The sequence below is a fragment of the Hylobates moloch genome, unplaced genomic scaffold, assembly GCF_009828535.3.
Source record: "Hylobates moloch isolate HMO894 unplaced genomic scaffold, HMol_V3 SCAFFOLD_16, whole genome shotgun sequence".
Taxonomy (NCBI): Eukaryota; Metazoa; Chordata; class Mammalia; order Primates; family Hylobatidae; genus Hylobates; species Hylobates moloch.
The window spans coordinates 27,126,532-27,145,719 of NW_026652291.1; the positions used below are offsets into that span (position 1 = coordinate 27,126,532).

At 46.2% G+C, this 19,188-nt stretch overlaps 1 protein-coding gene across 30 annotated transcripts in view; it reads right to left on the reverse strand.

Moving 5' to 3' along the window:
* Positions 1 to 19,188, reverse strand: part of NRXN3 (neurexin 3) — a 1,690,724-nt gene that overhangs the window by 1,612,753 nt on the left and 58,783 nt on the right. For all 30 annotated transcript variants that reach the window (XM_058429925.1, XM_058429924.1, XM_058429914.1 and 27 more), the window contains exon 2: positions 4,945 to 6,360. In XM_058429925.1, coding sequence (XP_058285908.1) covers positions 4,945 to 5,653 — 709 coding nt within the window. In that variant the 5' untranslated portion in view covers positions 5,654 to 6,360. The remainder of the gene's footprint in view (positions 1 to 4,944; positions 6,361 to 19,188) is intronic.

Here is a 19,188-nt window from a genome sequence, read left to right on the forward strand (position 1 = left end):
CTTTACTCTCCGATTATGCACCACTTCCCTGCAGGACACCACCCCTTCTCAAAGCCATTCAGAGTTGGCACAGATTAGGAACAATGCCATGTTATAATTCAAGCAGCATGTGCACTGTGGAGAGGGAGAGGAAATGACTGGGTTCTTACACAAGTGCCCAAAACAGGAGGATCCAACTGAGGCAACCACTGGTCCCTTCACTACAGTATCTGATGTCTCTGGACCTCAGTAAATGCTCAGGGATAAGCAGCCTCCTCTTGGTATATGCCATTCCATCCTAGTTCTGGCTTTGAGAGATGGGGCAAGAGTCATAAATTCTCAATAAAAAAAAAAAAAGTAATTGAAATTCACTTTCAGGAAGGCATGCAAAGGCCACACAGTCGTGTTGAGCCATCAATCAAACTGACCTGAGTAGGATCTGAGCTTCAGATAATGTGGCGGGGGGCGGGGGATAGTCACTACTGAGGACCACACAACAGTGTGCTTATAACAAGGCTGTGGTCCCTATCACCAACACCCACCACGACACTTCACTAGAGGATTCCAACACTTGAAAACATAACAGCTAAGTCTCGAGACAAACCGTTTCTGGTCTGGGCACCCACTCAAGTCTGCAGGAGAAGACAGAAGACAAGTAATCAACTTTTTCTTTGTCGGTAGACTAGAACGTTTTCCCTCTACTGAATCAATGTAAAATGTGATGGCATGAGTGATATGTGACATAGGTAGATTTGGGAGTGGAGATCCACCCATGAAAGCTTCTCCATTGTTCCCTGGCTCCACCCAATCTGCCACAGGCTGACTTCATGCTAAATGAACTCTTCAGAGACACTGGTCCTGAAATTTATACACCTTAGCACCGAATCAATTCTTCACAACCATAAGATTGTTGAGTAATTCAATACATGCACATTCATAACCAAGAATGTTTTAAAAATAAACAAGTTTAAACTCATTTCAAGGTGCTGACGAACTCTCAATGAGCCGCGAGGGGACCACTCTCTAGAGGGAGTGAGGATACCTCTTCATTAGCCACTGAGCTTCAAGGCTGCCCGTAACAGGACAGGCTGAGCTAAACAAAAAGCCAGATGAAAATGCCACACCATAGCTCCACTATATTCCAAACAAGATATACATAATTTTAAAATCACCACCAAAAAGGCAAGACTAAGTGTCAACATGAACAAGTCTAGTTGACCACCAAAGCATTCTATTTATAGACATAACACCCAGATGTAAAAATCTAGGGCCTCTTCTCTGTTCATCATTCTCCACAATGTTCAATGTGACTATTATTTGGAATAAAGTTTTCCCAAGTAAGCTGTGTGGAATTCAGTCTGCAGCCAGAGCTAATAGTCTTTCACCAAATGAAAGAGAAGATACTGTGTCTATTACCTCATACCCATAGGTCCAAACTCTCCCAAAGCAACTACCTCCTGTGTCTTCCGGGTCTTACCTAGGGAATATACCCAATGGGGAATCAAAATAGCCCAAAGCACATAAAAGAGATGGGCCGCACATTCTTCCTGGGGTGCAGCATGATGACATTTTGGAGCCAACAAGGCACGGAGAGCCAGACAAGCCAAGCAAACAGCAACACTGCAGGTGGGCTAGGAGCTAATGGACCACAGAAGGCGCCTCCAACGAGCTGACCACATCCATCTGAAGCTGCAGAGGCCCTCGCAGCTCTCCCTGCTCTTTGAACTGCTAAAGCATGAAGTACAAAATGGGCCTTCCATGCCAGGTGCAAGCCCTCACACCATCAAATAGCAGGGCCTAGCCTGCAAATTGAGACAAGAGGTGCTTTGTGTACATTCTGCCTGCTGGGTATAAGCCCCCTGGTTTCAGTACTGTGACATGGACAGTTTAGCAGAGGTTGGGTGGGGAGAATGGATGCATTTCTCTCTACCCACTTCACCACATTATCTTTGGAAAAATGGGCAGACATTATCTTGTTTTGTGTAGATCTATTTGACACTTAGCAGCTGCTGTGACTTCCTTTCCCTTCACATTTTACAGGTGACTCTTTCCGCTTACTTTCTAAAAATTAACTATGTATGGAGGCAACGGTTATTTTCTAATAGTCTGTGATGCATTTTTGTGATTGATTAGATATGATGACAATTACCAGGATCAACAGGCTCCAAGTAATCAACAGTACATTCTGTTACCTCCCGCAACGTCCACTCTCACCTCAACCTTTGCACTGCTCTGTTCCAAGCCAGCCAAGTGTTACTGTTACGGCAGTTTATTTACTCTATTTATGTATGGGGAGAATAAATGAGTTAGGCTGTGTGTTTGCCTTCTACAGATAGGGTTATCAGTCCATAGCCAGGAGATGATCTGAACCTTGTAGGAAAAAAAAAAAACAATTATTAAAATACACACATTGCATTTAGCTATTAAAAAACCAACGGCACACAATCTGCTCTGAAGAAATTCCACTGGGAACTGGAACACACACAAAATATAAAAAGAAAAAGAAGAGAAAAGCAAATTGTATACATATACAGTATAGAGATTTTTTTTTTCCTGCAGAAAAGTGCTGATCCAAACCTGCCCCAAGAAAATGAGTTCTTTTTAAACACAAAAATGCAATCAGGGATAATCAGCAAGCTAACAACACGCTTGCAAACACCCTGGTCCCTAGAAAGGAAGAATGCCAGCTTTCAATACAAGTTTTGAGAACAGAACAGATCCTTTGGGCGAATGAGAAAACAAGTGATCATGTCAGCGTCTTCAGGCAGAACTTTCTCCAAAGCCAAGAAGCTCTGGAACAGCAGTCAGCTCCAGAAGGCACCTGCTTGTGAGAAGCACTTCAATAACCACATTCCCAAAATGGTTTGTAGACTGGGGTTGCCTCTTTCCCACCCCTTCTCCCAGTGGGTTCAGTGGAGGAAAAACAGAAGCCAAATAAGGACAATATACATGCCTGGCATCTCCAGCTCTGATAGCCCACCCACAGGAAGGGAGAAAGATGTGATGCCCAACCCATTAGAAGAAAGGAGTGGAGACCCAGGCAGCTCCTGCAATAGCCCATTCATGACAAGACCTCTGATGTGTTCTAGTCTCAAGCAGGTACCACCTGGGAGATAAATTTTGTTTTAATTTTTTTTAATATTCTTAAATAGCCACTGATAGCTAAAGTTCACATCAAGCACAACCTGCTTTAGGGGTTGGGATGTTCTGGAAACACTTAAGGAATACCTGCAGTCTTTAATTACACATCCCAAGGTAGCAGGGCCTTACCTGAATCAAGAGATCTTGGGAGTCAGTGGCAAGGCGCTCACCTGGCCATACCCACCTGGCACCACCCACCTGGTACCAGCCATCTGGCCTCCCTTGATCTTGTACTAGATAGTTCTTAACCCTGATTGTGCATTGGAATTATGTAGAGAGCTTTAAAAATGTACAAATGCTTGGATCCCACGCCAAGAGATTCTGATTTAATTAGCCTGGGGTGTGGTCTGGAGTTTAAATTCCCCCAAGACAATCCTAACATGCAGCTAAGTTGAGAACTGCTGTTCTGCCCTGTACCTTACACCACCTCCACGGAGAGACCAGTAGGGGATGGCAACGTAAAACCTGTCTAAGAGAATCCAGGGCTTAACCCAAAAAGGATAGGAGGAAATGTGACCTCCTTGCCTCCTGTCACCCTAACCTCTCAACATACATACCTGTACGGTCGGTTCTCAGCTTCTCACTTCAGCAGTTCCTACTACCCAAATCTAAGCTGTGAGTAAGTCCAGGAATTTGGATTTTAAGTATTTGTCAAATTAAAGTTTGAGCCACCTCTCTTAGATCTAATCCCAAACAGTCAGGATTTGGTGAGCAAGGGAGGGCAGCCTAAGCCTTTGTGCCTCCCTTCTTCTCCCTGGGAAGTCATGGTTGAACCAGGGAGGTTCTCCAGGCTATGCTGTATACTCTCAGCTCCCTTGAAGGTTTGGCTGAACAAGGCTGCAGTCAATCTCTGTGCCTCTTTGCAAAGTTCTCAGTACATGGAGAGGATGGGAAAGGGAACCACATCTAAACAGGTATCTCATGTGAGAAATCCTCATTGCCAAAACAAAGAGGCAAGAAGGGCCTGGCCCAGATGCCTCATCTACCTTCCAGACACCTCCCAGAGGGTTGGGAGGGGGGACGGGCCTCAGAAGAAGAACTGGGTTCATTTTTCTTTACACAGGCATTCTTTATGTGAGGGATGATTAAGAGGAAGTGATGGGGAGTTTCCCAACTATCCCTAAGGGTCCAAACCTCAAGGGGTCAGGAGGGACACAGGTAGAAATTTGACAATTTCTTTCTTTTTTTTTTTTTTTTTTTTGAGACAGTCTCGCTCTGTCGCCCAGGCTGGAGTGCAGTGGTACAATCTCAGCTCACTGCAACCTCCACCTCCCAGGTTAGAGCGATTATCCTGCCTCAGCCTTCCGAGTAGCTGTGACTACAGGTATGCACCACCATGCCCAGCTAATTTTTGTATTTTTAGTAGAGACAGGGTATCATGTTGGCCAGGCTGGTCTCCGACTCCTGACCTCAAGTGATCTGCCCACTTCGGCCTCCCAAAGTGCTAGGATTACAGGTGTGAGCCACCTTGCCTAGCTGAAATTTGCCAATTTCTATCTTATTTCTTGCCCTGGGTTGACCGTGATAAACGGTGCTGCAGTGAGAGGGGCCAAGCTGGGGCAGACCCTGCAGCCTACTTCATCTAACCCTCTGAGTAGGGTACAGAGCCCAGGGTTCAGGGGCCAGGATTCTCCTCCTGCTGAGATCTGACAGATTCTCCATTGAGAGTAGGCAAAGGATTTCCACTGCCTCCTCAGGGCAAGGGGCCCAGTGATCTAACATGCAGCTAACGATGTGCATCCATATAGAACTGGTTTCTATCAGGACCCCCAGCCTCAGCCATCCTGTGGGTGGGTCTCTAGCAAGAGAGGGAGAGGGTCTTACCTTCTGAGCAGAGCTTGCCACCATAGCCAGTGGTAGAACAGTCACAGGTGGGATGGCCGTCCAGGAGAAAGCAGATCCCACCATTTTCACAGGGACCCTCACCACAGGGTCCCTCGGCATCCAACTGGACACCCTGGCTCCCCAGAAGCCGAGGCTCCGAGTTTCCATACTTGAGATCCAGAATTAATCCCTTGAAGCCGGGCATGGCCTGTACTCCATCAAGGGTCAGGGCAGAAGGTCGTATGTCAGCAGGGACTCCACCGAGGAACAAGTCACTGACCACATCCATGTAGGGCCGCTGGGGCTGCAGCTCCCCAGACTGGCCCTCGCCATCAAGCATCAGCACCGTGCGCAGGCGGTCACGGCTAACCATGAGGAAGTGCCAGCTGCTGTCATTCACCTGCTTGTTGGACAGCACGGCAGTCTCGGCACAGTCCATGCTGAAGCGGAGCTGAACGCGGCCATCCACCAGGGAGAGGCATAGGAAGTCGCAGACGCCGCCATCGTCCAGGTAGAGGAGCAGCCCTGCGGAGACGTTGGTCTTGAACTGGAAACTCAGGTCACTGCGTGTGCTGGCATCCCAGCGGAGGTAGCGGGCCCACTGGTTGGGGAGGCCCATGAACTCAAGGCCCAGGCAGAGCCCCAGCAGGGACCCCAGCAGGATGCTGACCTTCAGGGTGAAGAAAACTGAATGGAGTGTGGAGCTCATTGTTGCTGCTGGGACAGAGCCCGGAGGAGCAGACAGGCCAGGGAACAGCCCAGAGAGGATCTCTCCCTTTGGCAATAGAAGTGGGAGAGGAAGACAAGACAGAGATGGGAAGACAGAAAGCACACAGCAGGAAGGCAGCACACACACAGATCCTGAGATGGTGGAGAGGGAGGAAAGCGTACAAGAGAGTCCCAGAGGGACACACAAGCAAGAAATTGAATAAAGAGGCAGTAGAAAAAGACAGGACCAGCAGAAGAGGAGGAAAATCACGTGGGGAAGTGAGGGACTGGAGTAAAGAGTAAAGCGTCTTTCTCCAAGAAAAGATCTCAGCTATCCATGTGGATCCGGAGGCCTTGACTCAAGGAGGAGAAGGTACAGGAGAGTAGGAAGAAGACTTCAGTGATGCACTCCTCCCAGCAGACCCCCAAATGCCCCAGCCAGGGAGGCCAGGGACAGGGAGGGCCAGGGTGCTGTGATGGAGGAGGAGTGAGTGGTGAGGTGAGCCAGATGACAGGTAGAAACAGGCCAAGGACCAGTCCTAAAGTTCTACCTCCTAGCAGCGGCAGGCTGTGGGGAGGGGGGCAGCTAGAAGCCCAGTGCTCAGACAGAGCAGGGCCCAGGGCAGAGCGCAAGCAGACTCAGGCTTCATGGTGCGGCCAGAAGCAGTGCTGCCCATAACTTGCCTCCCAGGACTCCAGAGAAAAGACCTGTGGGAAGAAGGGGAGGGAGAAGGAGAGCAAGATTAGGGCCATATATCAGGAAAACATTGCATCCTATCTCACAAGTATTGATGGAATGCTGACTTCGAGCCAAGCTATTCTAGTGATTGCTACAGTGCTTAGTGCTTCAAACAGGAGGGAGGCCCTGGGTTCTTCCAGAACCACTACAAGACCGGAGCCCAGGTCCTAATGATGCACTCAGGTTTTCCATATGTAAAAATAATAAAAATCCCCAAAGCCACATCAGCACATTATTACAATATTCACATCGCAAGGTCACATTGCCAAAATGTATTTTTAAGATAAGTGCTAACATGGGCCGGGCGCGGTGGCTCACGCTTGTAATCCCAGCACTTTGGGAGGCCGAGGCGGGCGGATCACGAGGTCAGGAGATCGAGACCACGGTGAAACCCCGTCTCTACTAAAAATACAAAAAATTAGCCGGGCGTGGTGGCGGGCGCCTGTAGTCCCAGCTACTCGGAGAGGCTGAGGCAGGAGAATGGCGTGAACCCGGGAGGCGGAGCTTGCAGTGAGCCGAGATTGCGCCACTGCACTCCAGCCTGGGCGACAGAGCGAGACTCCGTCTCAAAAAAAAAAAAAAAAAAAAAAAAAAAAAAAGATAAGTGCTAACATTTTATATATTCAAATACCCACACCTAATTTTTACTTATTTACCTATTAAAAGCATGCAAATGACATTAACTTTTTTCTAGATGTTTCCTTTTCAATTTGACAACTCACTGTAGGAAGCCTAAGGCAAATTGCCACCCCTAAATCTGTGAAAGGAATGTTTATAAAAATCGGTGAAAATAAACTAGAAGGTGAGTAATGAGTAAAACAATCCTCCTCTCTTACTGAATATTGAGAGAGGAGGATTATTTTACTCCATCTAAAAAAAAAAAAAAAAGGCTGAGTTTGAATCCTAGCTCCTGTATGTGGCACTTTGAGAAAATTTCTTAACCTATTTGAGCTTCTATTTCCTCATTTGTAAAGTAGAGAAAATAATAGCCTCTTCCCAAGATTGAAGAGAGGAATCAATGAAATCAGATACAGGAAGATCCTAGCATAAGGCTTTTTTTTTTTTTTTTTTTTTTTTGGAGACAGAGTCTCGCTCTTTTGCCCAGGCTAGAATGCAGTGGCGCAAGCTCGGCTCACTGCAACCTCCACCTCTTGGGTTCAAGCAATTCTCCTGCCTCAGCCTCCCAAGTAGCTGGGATTACAGGCATGCACCACCATGCACAGCTAATTTTTGTATTTTTAGTAGAGATGGAGTTTCATCATGTTGCCCAGGCTGGTCTTGAACTTCTGATCTGCCCACCTAGGCCTCCCAAAGTGCTGGGATTACAGGCATGAGCCACTGCTGCCGGCCACATGAGGCTTTATACATAGTAGGTGACCAACAAATCCTAGGTTTCTTCCTTTATTTCTGAAGTGGGAAGGGACAGGAGGAGGGGTTATTTGTGTATGTCTGTGTATGTGTGGATGTATGTATGGCTATAGAGTGAGCAAAGTGTAAAAACAAAAGTACTAAAAAAGATTATGAAAACTGCAGAATGGATGACAACTGAATAGTTAAGAAATTCCTAGAGGCCGGGCGCGGTGGCTCACGCTTGTAATCCCAGCACTTTGGGAGGCCGAGGCGGGCGGATCACGAGGTCAGGAGATCGAGACCACGGTGAAACCCCGTCTCTACTAAAAAAAAAATACAAAAAATTAGCCGGGCGTGGTGGCGGGCGCCTGTAGTCCCAGCTACTCGGAGAGGCTGAGGCAGGAGAATGGCGTGAACCCGGGAGGCGGAGCCTGCAGTGAGCCGAGACTGCGCCACAGCACTCCAGCCTGGGCGACAGAGCAAGACTCCGTCTCAAGAAAAAAAAAAAAAAAAAGAAATTCCTAGAGTGATACTGGATAGTTCCGAATGACCTAGAGTATATTACATACATTTTATGATGATGTAGAAACATTTAGAAACGCACCCGCACGCAGTCTAGTTTCAGAGGGCAGACTCTGGCCCGCCTGAGTTCTCTGTTCAGATCAAACAGTAAGTGTGATTTCTAGGAGCTGTGCAAGTTGCTGCTTATTACCTGGCACATTTGATAATTCACCATGGTCTCCATCAGAACATTACTATCCACTATTTTAATGATAACCACATCAGCAAAGCTAGTTACTACCCCTTCTTTGAAGAGGAAGCTGCTGTTCCTTAACCAGGAACAAACACCTATTCCCAATGAACAAACAAACCCAACGAACAAGAGGCTGATTAAATCCATTATAAGGAAAGCTTTTGTTCTATAAAAGTCTTTGTCCAAGCAATGTTCCCTAAAGTGTGGCACAGGTGCTGTGCCAAACTTCCATAGACTCCGATAAGGAAGGTACCAGGTTCAAGAGGCAGAAGAATCCCAGAGCCGGCAAATGAGAAATGGGGTTGAATTGGGAGCTTACATCCAGAGGAGAGAGTCCAGCGGTGGTGAGCTCGGTAGGGGAGCTGCAACTGCTTGCAAAAGGCATGCAGTTTACACAGCATATTTACTTAGCACCCTCCCCATAACAGTCCCTATCTGGCAACCTTCATTTACCCTAAAACAAAGGGCCTTGATCTCCTGTATAGCCCATGTTCCATGGGACTGGCCGGGGGCTCATATGTTCCTCATAGAGAAGGAACGAATCTCCTGGTTGGCCACTCCCAGGTTCCCTAGTTTAGGACACACATTCAAGTGCATCTGCCATGCAGGGTCATTCTCAGGGTATGCTCAAATTATTGTTATCAAGTGCTTTTACCATACACACAGGTACCCCCAGTGGTTCAAGGGATGCTCAGCTGAGACATGGACACAGGAGTATGCTGGTGCCAACTCATACAGGCTTGTGAGAGCCAACTGCTAAAATTTCAAAAACTTTGACAGGTTGGCACAACTTTGGTAGCATGTAATAAACAGGCAAGGAGTCTTTATACCCCAGAAAAAAGGCAAACACCACAAAGAGTGTTTGAGAAGGTGAAATTTAAGTAAAGGCTTGAGGCTATGCACGGTGGCTTGCGCCTGTAATCCCAGCACTTTGAGAGGCCGAGGCGGGTGGATCACCTGAGGTCAGGCGTTCAAGACCAGTCTGGCCAACGTGGCAAAACCCCATCTCTACTAAAAATACAAAAATTAGTCCTGGTGGCAGGCTACTGTGATCCCCGCTACTCGGGAGGCTGAGGCAGGGAGAATTGCTGGAACCCAGGAAGCAGAGTTTGCAGTGAGCCAAGATCGTGCCACTGTACTCCATCCACTTGTTCCAACAGAACAAGACTCTGTCTCAAAAAAAAAAAAGAAAGAAAGAAAAGAAGACTTTCAAAAGACTTGAAAGAGTGTGAGGGAATCAGCCATGTAAGTATCTGGGAAGAATGTTCCAGAAATAATAGTCAATGCAAAAGAACTGAGACTGGAGCAAGCTGGTATATTTGAAGAACAGCAGGAGGTGGGTGCTGTTGGAGTGGAGTGAGTGGAAGACATGAAGCCAGACGTGGATAACAGGAGGGTAGGACATGAAACATGACACAATTTCTAAGAATATGATCCTTGTATGAGGTGAGGTATGCCAACCAAGTCAAAGGGCAACATCTCAAGGAAAAGAGAAAACCCTTCAATTCAACCGTTTATTGAGCTCCAATTCATTCCAGGCACCGCTGAATCAAAGCAAAATAAAGACACCGATCTCACCCTCCAGGGCATCACAAACTAGTGGGGGACAAGTTTACTTCAGAGACAGTAAAGTACGGCAATTAAAAGCCCAGGCTCTGGAACCAGATTGCTGATGGGGGGCTCCCTGGAGGAAATGACTGCTTCAGCATGGTGTCTGCCACAGGGCCTCATCATGGAGCTGGAGTTTGGGAAGCACTTGTAGATAGAATGAACAGTAAAAGCAGAAGTGGAAGAACATTCCTGTGGATTACTTGACTTCTGTTCCATGCAGTGGCCTCCATACAATCCCACTTTATACAAGGACAGCAATCCTGAGCCCCCATGCCTCTCTGGATGCCAACCTCACATGACCCCAATGAGCAAAGCACCACATGCTTAGTGACCTGGGGAAACCCATGAATGAAAAACTGTGCTGCCCAGAAACATTCCCTTGTTGGGGGAACATCACGGGCACTTAGCCTGCTTTGTCAGGGCCACATACCCCTTCTAGGCTGAGCCTCCCCATTCGTTCAGCCCCTCATCCTTCCCCTCCAGCCCAGACCAGCACTGGAGATACCACCGTTCCCTGCCCTGCACTGCGAGGGATCAAAAAGGCTGACTGAGGAAACCCAAGCTTTCTTTCCCACAGGCAGAATCCAGTTTCAGAAGTGATAACATCACAAGTGGGCTTATATAGACTTAACCCTCTATGGTCTATCCACATTCTTTCCTACAGGCCTTCCATTTCATTCTTAGTTTTGGACATTCCTGCAGCCTCTGGGAAATTGCCAAAATGGCCAAAAGCTAGAGATGGCCTTACACTAAATACTACAGGCCTCCAACTGCTGCCAGCGTTTATCCTTCAGCCTTCTTTGTCCCTCTGTTGGGGCATGCCAGACTCAAGAAATGGCAAAACGGGAGCCAGGGAGCCCTCTTCACCTGGCCAGACAACTGCCACCCTCTATTGAACCATAGGAGAACGCAGGCAGCCACGCACACAGGTGGTTTGCCCCAGAGCCTGCATGCAGGGCCCGGGCTGGTGCAGAAGCTCAGAACACTTGTCTGTTGTGTGGGAATCAAGCGAGAGAGGGAAAGTGAGTGACATTATCTAATTGCCAGCTAATTTACATAATTATCGAACGGCACACTTTTTATGTGAGGTTAACATCTTTGCAAATGTCTCATAAGCAGGCTGCTTAGGAGGCAGCAGAGTGGTGTGGTGGGGGGGCTCACACAACTCTGACATGTGGGCTATTTGCCACATGCGTGGCTCAGAAGATCTGGCTGCCATTTGCCCTCCCCACCCCTCCTTCCAATTCCATTGCTCCCTTTTCCAAATGCCTGGAGCTTTAGCTGAGCTTGAAACAGACTCAAGGAAGTCAGACTGTCTAGAAGTAGGTTTGATTTAGGAAGTCACGATGATGACTGTCCTTGAGCCCAGCCTTTGTGGGCATCCCACAGTCCCCAGGTGGGGCTTACCATGTTTTCTTCCAGAAGCTTCCTATGACCTGCCCTCACCAGGACTGGAAAATCTCTCCAGTGGCTCTCTGGTGGTTTTGCCCCATGTTCACTTCACCCCTTACCCCACTTTGCAGGTAAATGATTTTCACCACCAATCTCGTTCTGTGTTATTCAAGGTGAGGTTCATCCCAATCCCAAATCATATGATCCAGTTTAGTCAACTGCGACATTCCAATCTCTTGGCCACAATGATTAGTTTCAAGATGGGTCTCTCACCCAAACTTGAAGTTGAATTTGAGTTAATGCCAGGACTTTCACTGGAATTATTATGAAAAGGATCCTCTCTTCTTACCACATCATCAAATTATTAGAGTGAAGCTCAAACTTGACAGACACCATCATTACTGGTGGAGTATGATCCATCTCCACCATTGGAGAGGATTTTGTCTAATAATGAAAACAACAAAGAAGAAATCAGAGCCAAGAAATAGATACAAACAGATTTCTAGTGATGTTGTTTTAACACCTAGATCTAGCCAGACCTGAAGCCCAATGAATCCTGTGACTTCCATTTCATGAACCAAAACTTTTTTTCCTTTAGCAAGTTTGAGTTGGATTGTGACCAAGAGTCCTGACTCATACACTCCTAATACTGGACCATAAAAAACTCTCGTCACTGACAAACTAGCAGAAGCTTCCATCTCATATGGCCACCTACACCCAGAACTCCCAGTAACCTGAGCCTCATGTCTTACCCACCTTCGTCATCAATGCTCTCCACACCCATATGCCCATGCACTTGAACAAAGGCATAGGATATGGGCTTGTTTCTTCTCTCCTTGTGTGTTTTGCAGGTGGACAGAGGCTTGTTCTTATACAAGAACCTCAGAAATGTGCACCCTCAACTAAACTATACCCCTCCAGACACCACACCATTAGGGCAACCTCACATAGTCAGCACTATCTACCTTAATACAACAGCAAAGGCTCTACTGCATGTAGTGAGGGAGGTTAAGGCATGAATTCTCTCAAAGATATAAAAGTAGTTCAGGCTAGTGAGAGAGAACATGGGCTTTGGAGGCAGGCACAGCTGAATTTAAACCCAGACTCTCATTCCTATAGCTATTGAACCTTGGGCAACTCTCTTGAGTCTTTCTTCATCAAAAAAAAAGGGGGGGGGGGGAATAATACCTATCTCATAGGGCAGTTTTGAACTTTATTAAATTTAAAAATTTATAAAAACATAACTACTTTTGGAAAATTATGCTGGCAGTATCTACTAAAGCTAAACATTTTTACCCCAGGACTCCACAATTACCCTTTTAGGTATATACCAACAGAAATGCTTACAAATGTCCAACTGAAAATATGCATGAGAATGTTCATGGCAACACTATTCATAATAGACAAAATCTATAAAATCCCCCAATGTCTACCTGCAGTAGAGTGGATAAATTGTAGTCTATTCGTGCAAAATACTACACAGCTTTGAGAATGATTGCTCTTCATCTCGACAGAAGCATGGATGAATCTCACATACATAACATTGAGCAAAGTAAGACACATACTGTATGTGCTTCATTTATGTAAACCGAATAGAGGCAAAATTATTTATTCTATGCTGTTAAATGTCAGAATAGTGGTTAATGATTAGAAGAAGGCAAAGGGGTGAAGGAATCCTGTTTCTTGATCTGGGTGATGCTGCATAATGTGTTCAGTTTGTGAAAATGCAACAAGGGAGCTGTATACTTACAATGTATGTGCTTTTCTCTATGTATGCTATATTTCAATAAAAGCAACTTAATGCACTTCCTGATACATATACATGTTAATCTATTATTTTTGTTCTGTCACTTGAAGAAGGGTTTCAAAGAAAATTATTACTAGTTCCTGTTTTTTAGGCTGGAACCTCCTTCTTTTTTTTTTTTTTTTTTTTTGAGATGGAGTCTCGCTCTGTCACCCAGGCTGGAGTGCAGTGGCGCAATCTCGGCTCACTGCAAGCTCCGCCTCCCAGGTTCACACCATTCTCCTGCCTCAGCCTCTCCGAGTAGCTGGGACTACAGGCGCCCGCCACCACGCCCGGCTAATTTTTTGTATTTTTAGTAGAGACGGGGTTTCACCGTGGTCTCGATCTCCTGACCTCGTGATCCGCCCGCCTCGGCCTCCCAAAGTGCTGGGATTACAAGCGTGTGGAACCTCCTTCTTACAGTTCCCCAAGTCAAAACCAACCTCTCTTCTAGAAAACTAAGGGCGAATATCCACCACGCTTCGCAATAGGAAGCTCACTGTCCTCTCTTTTCAGCCCACTCTATACCCTAGTCCTCTCTCCCATAATGTGGTCATGTCTAGGAATACCACCCTTCTTGCATCTTCTCTTCTTTTCCTGAAATCTGTGGAGCTGATCCTAGTCTTAGTCACCAAGCCTTACCCTTTAGGAAAAAGAAGGGGAAATAGCCTCCAAGGACCTTAATTCCGTTCTTAACAAATGGACACATAGAAAAGAGCATTTGAAGTTTATATTGTGCTGAAAGGGGGATGGAGATAGAGAGAGACAGGAAGAGACTTTTTTTTTTTAACCTTTGTAACACTTTTTTTTTTTTTTTTTTTACTAAAAACTAAGTTTTCACAAGAACTAAGAAGTCATGTCAGGCTAACCTAAATTCCTTTTCTGTCAAGAATACTGATCTGTTATGGTAGAGATACACAGGAGTTATATATGGACTTCAGCAGATCTTCTCATGATATGAGGACTGTGAGGCAGACAGACCAAGAAGACTTGTCACTAGCTACAGAACAGCATTCAAAGAAGGCGTGAACCCATTAGGACACAGGCTCTTGTGGGAGGTCAGGCCTGATCTCATCCTTCATGTTCATCAAGAGCCCCAGTGAAGACAGAGAGAGCCAAATAATCATGTGTGTAGATGAACTGACACTGAGAGTTATGAGTGTGCCAGGTGATGCTGAAGGGACCCCAAGAGACCATGATAGGCTAAAACTACAGCCTATATCTAATAAGACAAAATTTGATGGAGATAAATGGAAAGTAATACAACTTGATCCTCCAATATAAACAACCCATAAGGATGGAAGGTACAATTTGTAACTATATAGTAAACAAGAATTGAGAAATTAAATTGACAAAAAGACACACGCACACACACACCCCCCCCCACACACACACACACATATATATATATATATACACACATATATGTATAAAAGCATTTGTGGCTGCCAGATAATCAAATGTAATTTTAGACTATATTAATTGAAATATAACTTATAGGAAGAAAGAGATGATCATCTGTGTCAATCTGACACCAGTCACTGAATTTTTATTCTGAGTCATACTCTTTGAGAAAGGTGTAGGTAAGCTGAAAGATAAGGAATGGAAAGAAAGTTTTTCATTTACTTTGTTTAACCATGGAGCACCCATGTTCCAGATATAAAGATAAAAAAAAATAGCTCAAGCCCTGAAAGGCACTTACATGTTAGTAGAAAGGAAAGACATGAGCCTAAATAATATAAGGAGGTGACCAAATGTGAGAAGCAGACTCTGCCAAGTGTGGGCTTGATAGGGTGATGGTTAGCCTCTAGGGTCCAAAGTAGAACACTGGTGCTAGGATGAGTGCCCCTCTCATGCAGGCAGGATAATGTAGTGGTTAAAGGCACGGGCTCTGGAGCCAGACTTCCTGGGTTCAAATCTCAGACCTGCTACTTGATGCCTATGTGACCTTGAGCCCATCACTTATCCACTCCGTGCCTCCGTTGTCTTCTCTGTGAAACAGATGATAACAATGAATTATCATACGTAGGCACTTAGTACAAGTGAAAGCCCTTAGGACAATGCTCAGCCCAGATAAGTACCAAATAAATGTTATCTACTGTTGCTGTCCACTGTTGTCCTTGATGCTTATTATTTCATGCTAGCAGCATGGCTAATGTTGGTGTCTCATGGGGTGTATTAGTCCGTTCTCAAGCTGCTAATAGAGACATACCTGAGACTGGGTAATTTATAAAGGAAAGAGGTTTAATGGACTCATGGTTGGGGAAGCCTCACAATCACGGCAGAAGATGAAGGAAGAGCAAAGGACATCTTACATTGAGGCAGGCAAGAGAAAGCTTGTGCAGGGGAACTCCTCTTTATAAAACCATCAGATCTCATGAGACCTACTCACTATCAGGAGAACAACATGGGAAAGATCTGCCCCCGTGATTCAATTACTTTCCACTAGGTCCCTCCCATGACATGTGGGAATTATGGGAGCCACAATTCAAGATGAGATTTGGGTGGGGACACAGCTAAGCCATATCACAGGGACTGCTTAGGGAGAGAAGGCTGGGTAGATGGACTTCTTTAAATTTCATTCCAATATCACTGACAATGTGGAGAGTCATACGTGAGTCTCTATAGGAGAAATTTTCGGAGGTGTCAGGGTGTTTGGGCTAACACAGGCAATGCAGCAGTGGCAGGAGCAGTGTCCGCAGGAGTAGGAAGCATTCTTAAATTGGAAGAAAGATCCTACAGTTTCTCTATTGCCCTCCAGAATAGAATTTTGTCTAGTGAATGGAAGTTCTACAGAGAGTATTTATGTCTTTATCTTACAAGCAGATTACCTCCAAATGAAGTGGACTCCCTGTTACTGGGGATGACCCAGAACAGACTGGACATCTTTAGGGGTTGTATGTCCAGTACTAAGTAGGTCTATGCATGGAGTACAATACAATCCAGAGGAACAAGAAGACTCAGGGCTGGTGTGGTCAGAGGTTTCTCAGAGGAGAGGAACCTGCAAGGAAACTTGAAGGACGAGTAGGGCATACGCAACTGGGGAAGAGAAATCTGATGTCAGGGAAAGACCACTAGATTGGAAGTCAGAACCAGACTATCTTTCCACTAACTATTGGCCAAGCGACCATATGGATACCTCTGGACCTATTCAATTTTTTATTCTTCTCCTATAAATTGGGAAGAACAATGAATACACCCTCCAGGATGTGCACATCAAAGACTACACAAAGGACAGAAATGATCATGCCTTCTTACCATGCCTTGACAATCTTCTAAGGTTCATACCAAAAGCAACTCATGGCAACAGTCTCTTTTCCACCTACCACCTGTACTCCATCCCCAAAGTGGCCTAGTTGTTGCACCCTGAGTTATCTAGTGGGTGAAAACCAACAACAACAACAAACTCTTCCCCCACACACCAAAGAACTCAGGCCTTGTAAGGTGCCAACAGGCTCCCCAGCAACCTCAGTACAGGCAGGCACCCAAGAAGCTGTGGCCATTTACTATTCAGCCTCCTCCCTTCTCTCATCCCCTCCTCCCTGGCCAGTGGGCCTCCCCAGCCTGGAGCTCCCAGCCATGGTTTGGAAAGCCATCTGGCTGCTGGGAGAGTTAATAATTTATAATGAAGATAATCACCCTTCAAGATCCTCGCCTCTTGGGACCATTAAAAAAGATTCAATTGAAAGCCAGTGAATTCTTTACATGAGGGGATAGGGAAGGGAAGCAGGGAGGGCTGGAGGAGAGAGAAAAAATGGAGAGGGAAAAGGAGGAGAAAATGAACTAGGTGCTTAGCTGATCTTTCCCCACAAAGGGGGTAAGGGGAGAGGGAAATTATTCAGCCCTAGAGGACAATCTTATCCAGCTTTCGCAGCACCAGCCCAGCAAGAGTGCAATTTACGAGTCTTTTCTCCTAGCCAACTCTCTCCACACAAAGAGGGGGAAAAAAATCAAACACATGTAAGAGAAGGGGAGAGAGGCGCAGACAAGAGAAAATAAGCCTGCCCAGCAATCATGTCTGGGGCTGCTGGGAGGGCTCTCTCTGTTCTCTTTCCAGGACACAGTAAAGCCCCCACTGTGCTAATTATTCCCATTACTTGACAAATTCTCCATTAATGGAGCAAGAGGTGCCAGAGCTGGTGAGGAGAACAGAACAAACTGGCAAAGGCTCTGGACAGATTTGAACTGTGTGAACCCAGACCAGACAGCCCCCAGCTTCACCACAGGGTGAACGTGGGGCCTGGCACAGCCCCATCTACCGGGCACACCTCACAGGTATGAGGCACAGACCACACCTTCTACAGAGCAATTCGATGCCAGGGGGCAGGAAGCAGGGGCAGCAATTTGCCCACAAAAGGTATTTCCAGGAAGGGTTACAATGGGGGTGAAGGCTGAGCGTGGGAGCCAGGAGTAGATGACACACAGCCCCTAGAAAGGGGACAGTGTAGATCAGTGTGCTCAGGACCCAGACCCATGGCAGTGTGGTCCTTTTGTGATTTTGGAAAGCCAGTGGAAAGGCTGCTACACAGCTCTTCCAGCACACACATCTTACAACACAGCAGCAACAGCAAACACTCATATTACACTTGCTCTGGGCAACATGCTATGCCAAGTATGGTACATGTGAAGTCATTTAATCCTTACAAAACCTCTATGAAGTAGGAACTATTATTATCCCTATTTTGGAGATGAGTAAACTGAGGGCCCTGGAAAATGAAGTCATTTTTCCAAAGTCATATGCTAATAAGGGTGCAGATCTCAGCTCCTCACTTCCAAAATGACAATGAAGAGAAGGAACAATAGTCATGGCAAAAAGGACCACAGTCATATTCAGCCTATTTATTGCATGAATTTGGCCCTATGTGTAGCCAAGGACAAGGCCATTAAGAAGCTCATCATCCAAAACACAGCAGAGGCTGCAGCCATCAAGGACATGCATGAATCATGTATCTTCAAGGCTTTTGTGCCTCCCAAGCTGTATGTGAAACAACATTACTACATGAGTAGTGCCATTCATAGCAAGTAGTCAGGAATCACTGTGATGCCTAGAAGGACCAAACACCCTCACCCCAATTTAGAGCCAAGGCACTACACCCCTGACTTCTGCCAAAGTCCCTGTAAGAAGCTGAGTCCTCAAGGACTAAAGAAAATCTATTCTCTGGAGGAGAAAAAGAATATGGATACTATGCATTGAATGAATGAATGAATAACCACAGAACTGGGTCTAGCTCCAGAATTTATGTGATGCCTCTCACCCAATCCGCCATCTCTCCTCCTCTACCTTCAGGCTCCCCAGGGTTTCCTTACCCATTGACAGGATGTTCCAGGTTTGGCCCTGCATCCCAAGACCTCACAGGGGAGGCCGTAAGCTGCACTCCAATCAATTCTACTACACCAGTGTTTCTTTTTCTCTTGGACTACATACGGTTCTCCCAACAGGTATCCCTGCTCCCACCTTTGCTCCTTATGGAATATTGTCCATACAGCAGTCAGAATGACCTTTTAAAATGGAAGTCATCACTCCCTCATCCAAGACCCTCCAGTGGTTTTCAACATACTCAGAATGAAATCCAAAGTCCTCCCTGTGGCCTATGAGACCCCACATGGCCATGGTCTGGCACCAGCCACCTCTCCAATCTCATCTACTACTCCTCTTCCCCTTGTTCACTGTGCCCCAGCCATGCTACCTCCTTGGTGTTTTCAGAACTCACTAAGTGCAGCCCAACCTCAGAGTCTTTGCAATTTCTCTTCCCACTGCCTGAAATGCCCTTCTTCAAACCTTCTCATGGCTGACTCCCTCTTCTCTGGGTCCCCACTCCAGTGTCTCCTCTAGGACAAGTTTTAGGACTTGCAGAGCTTAGAAGGATGGCAGGTTTAGTGCCTGACACAGCTAGCATTCCCCAGCCT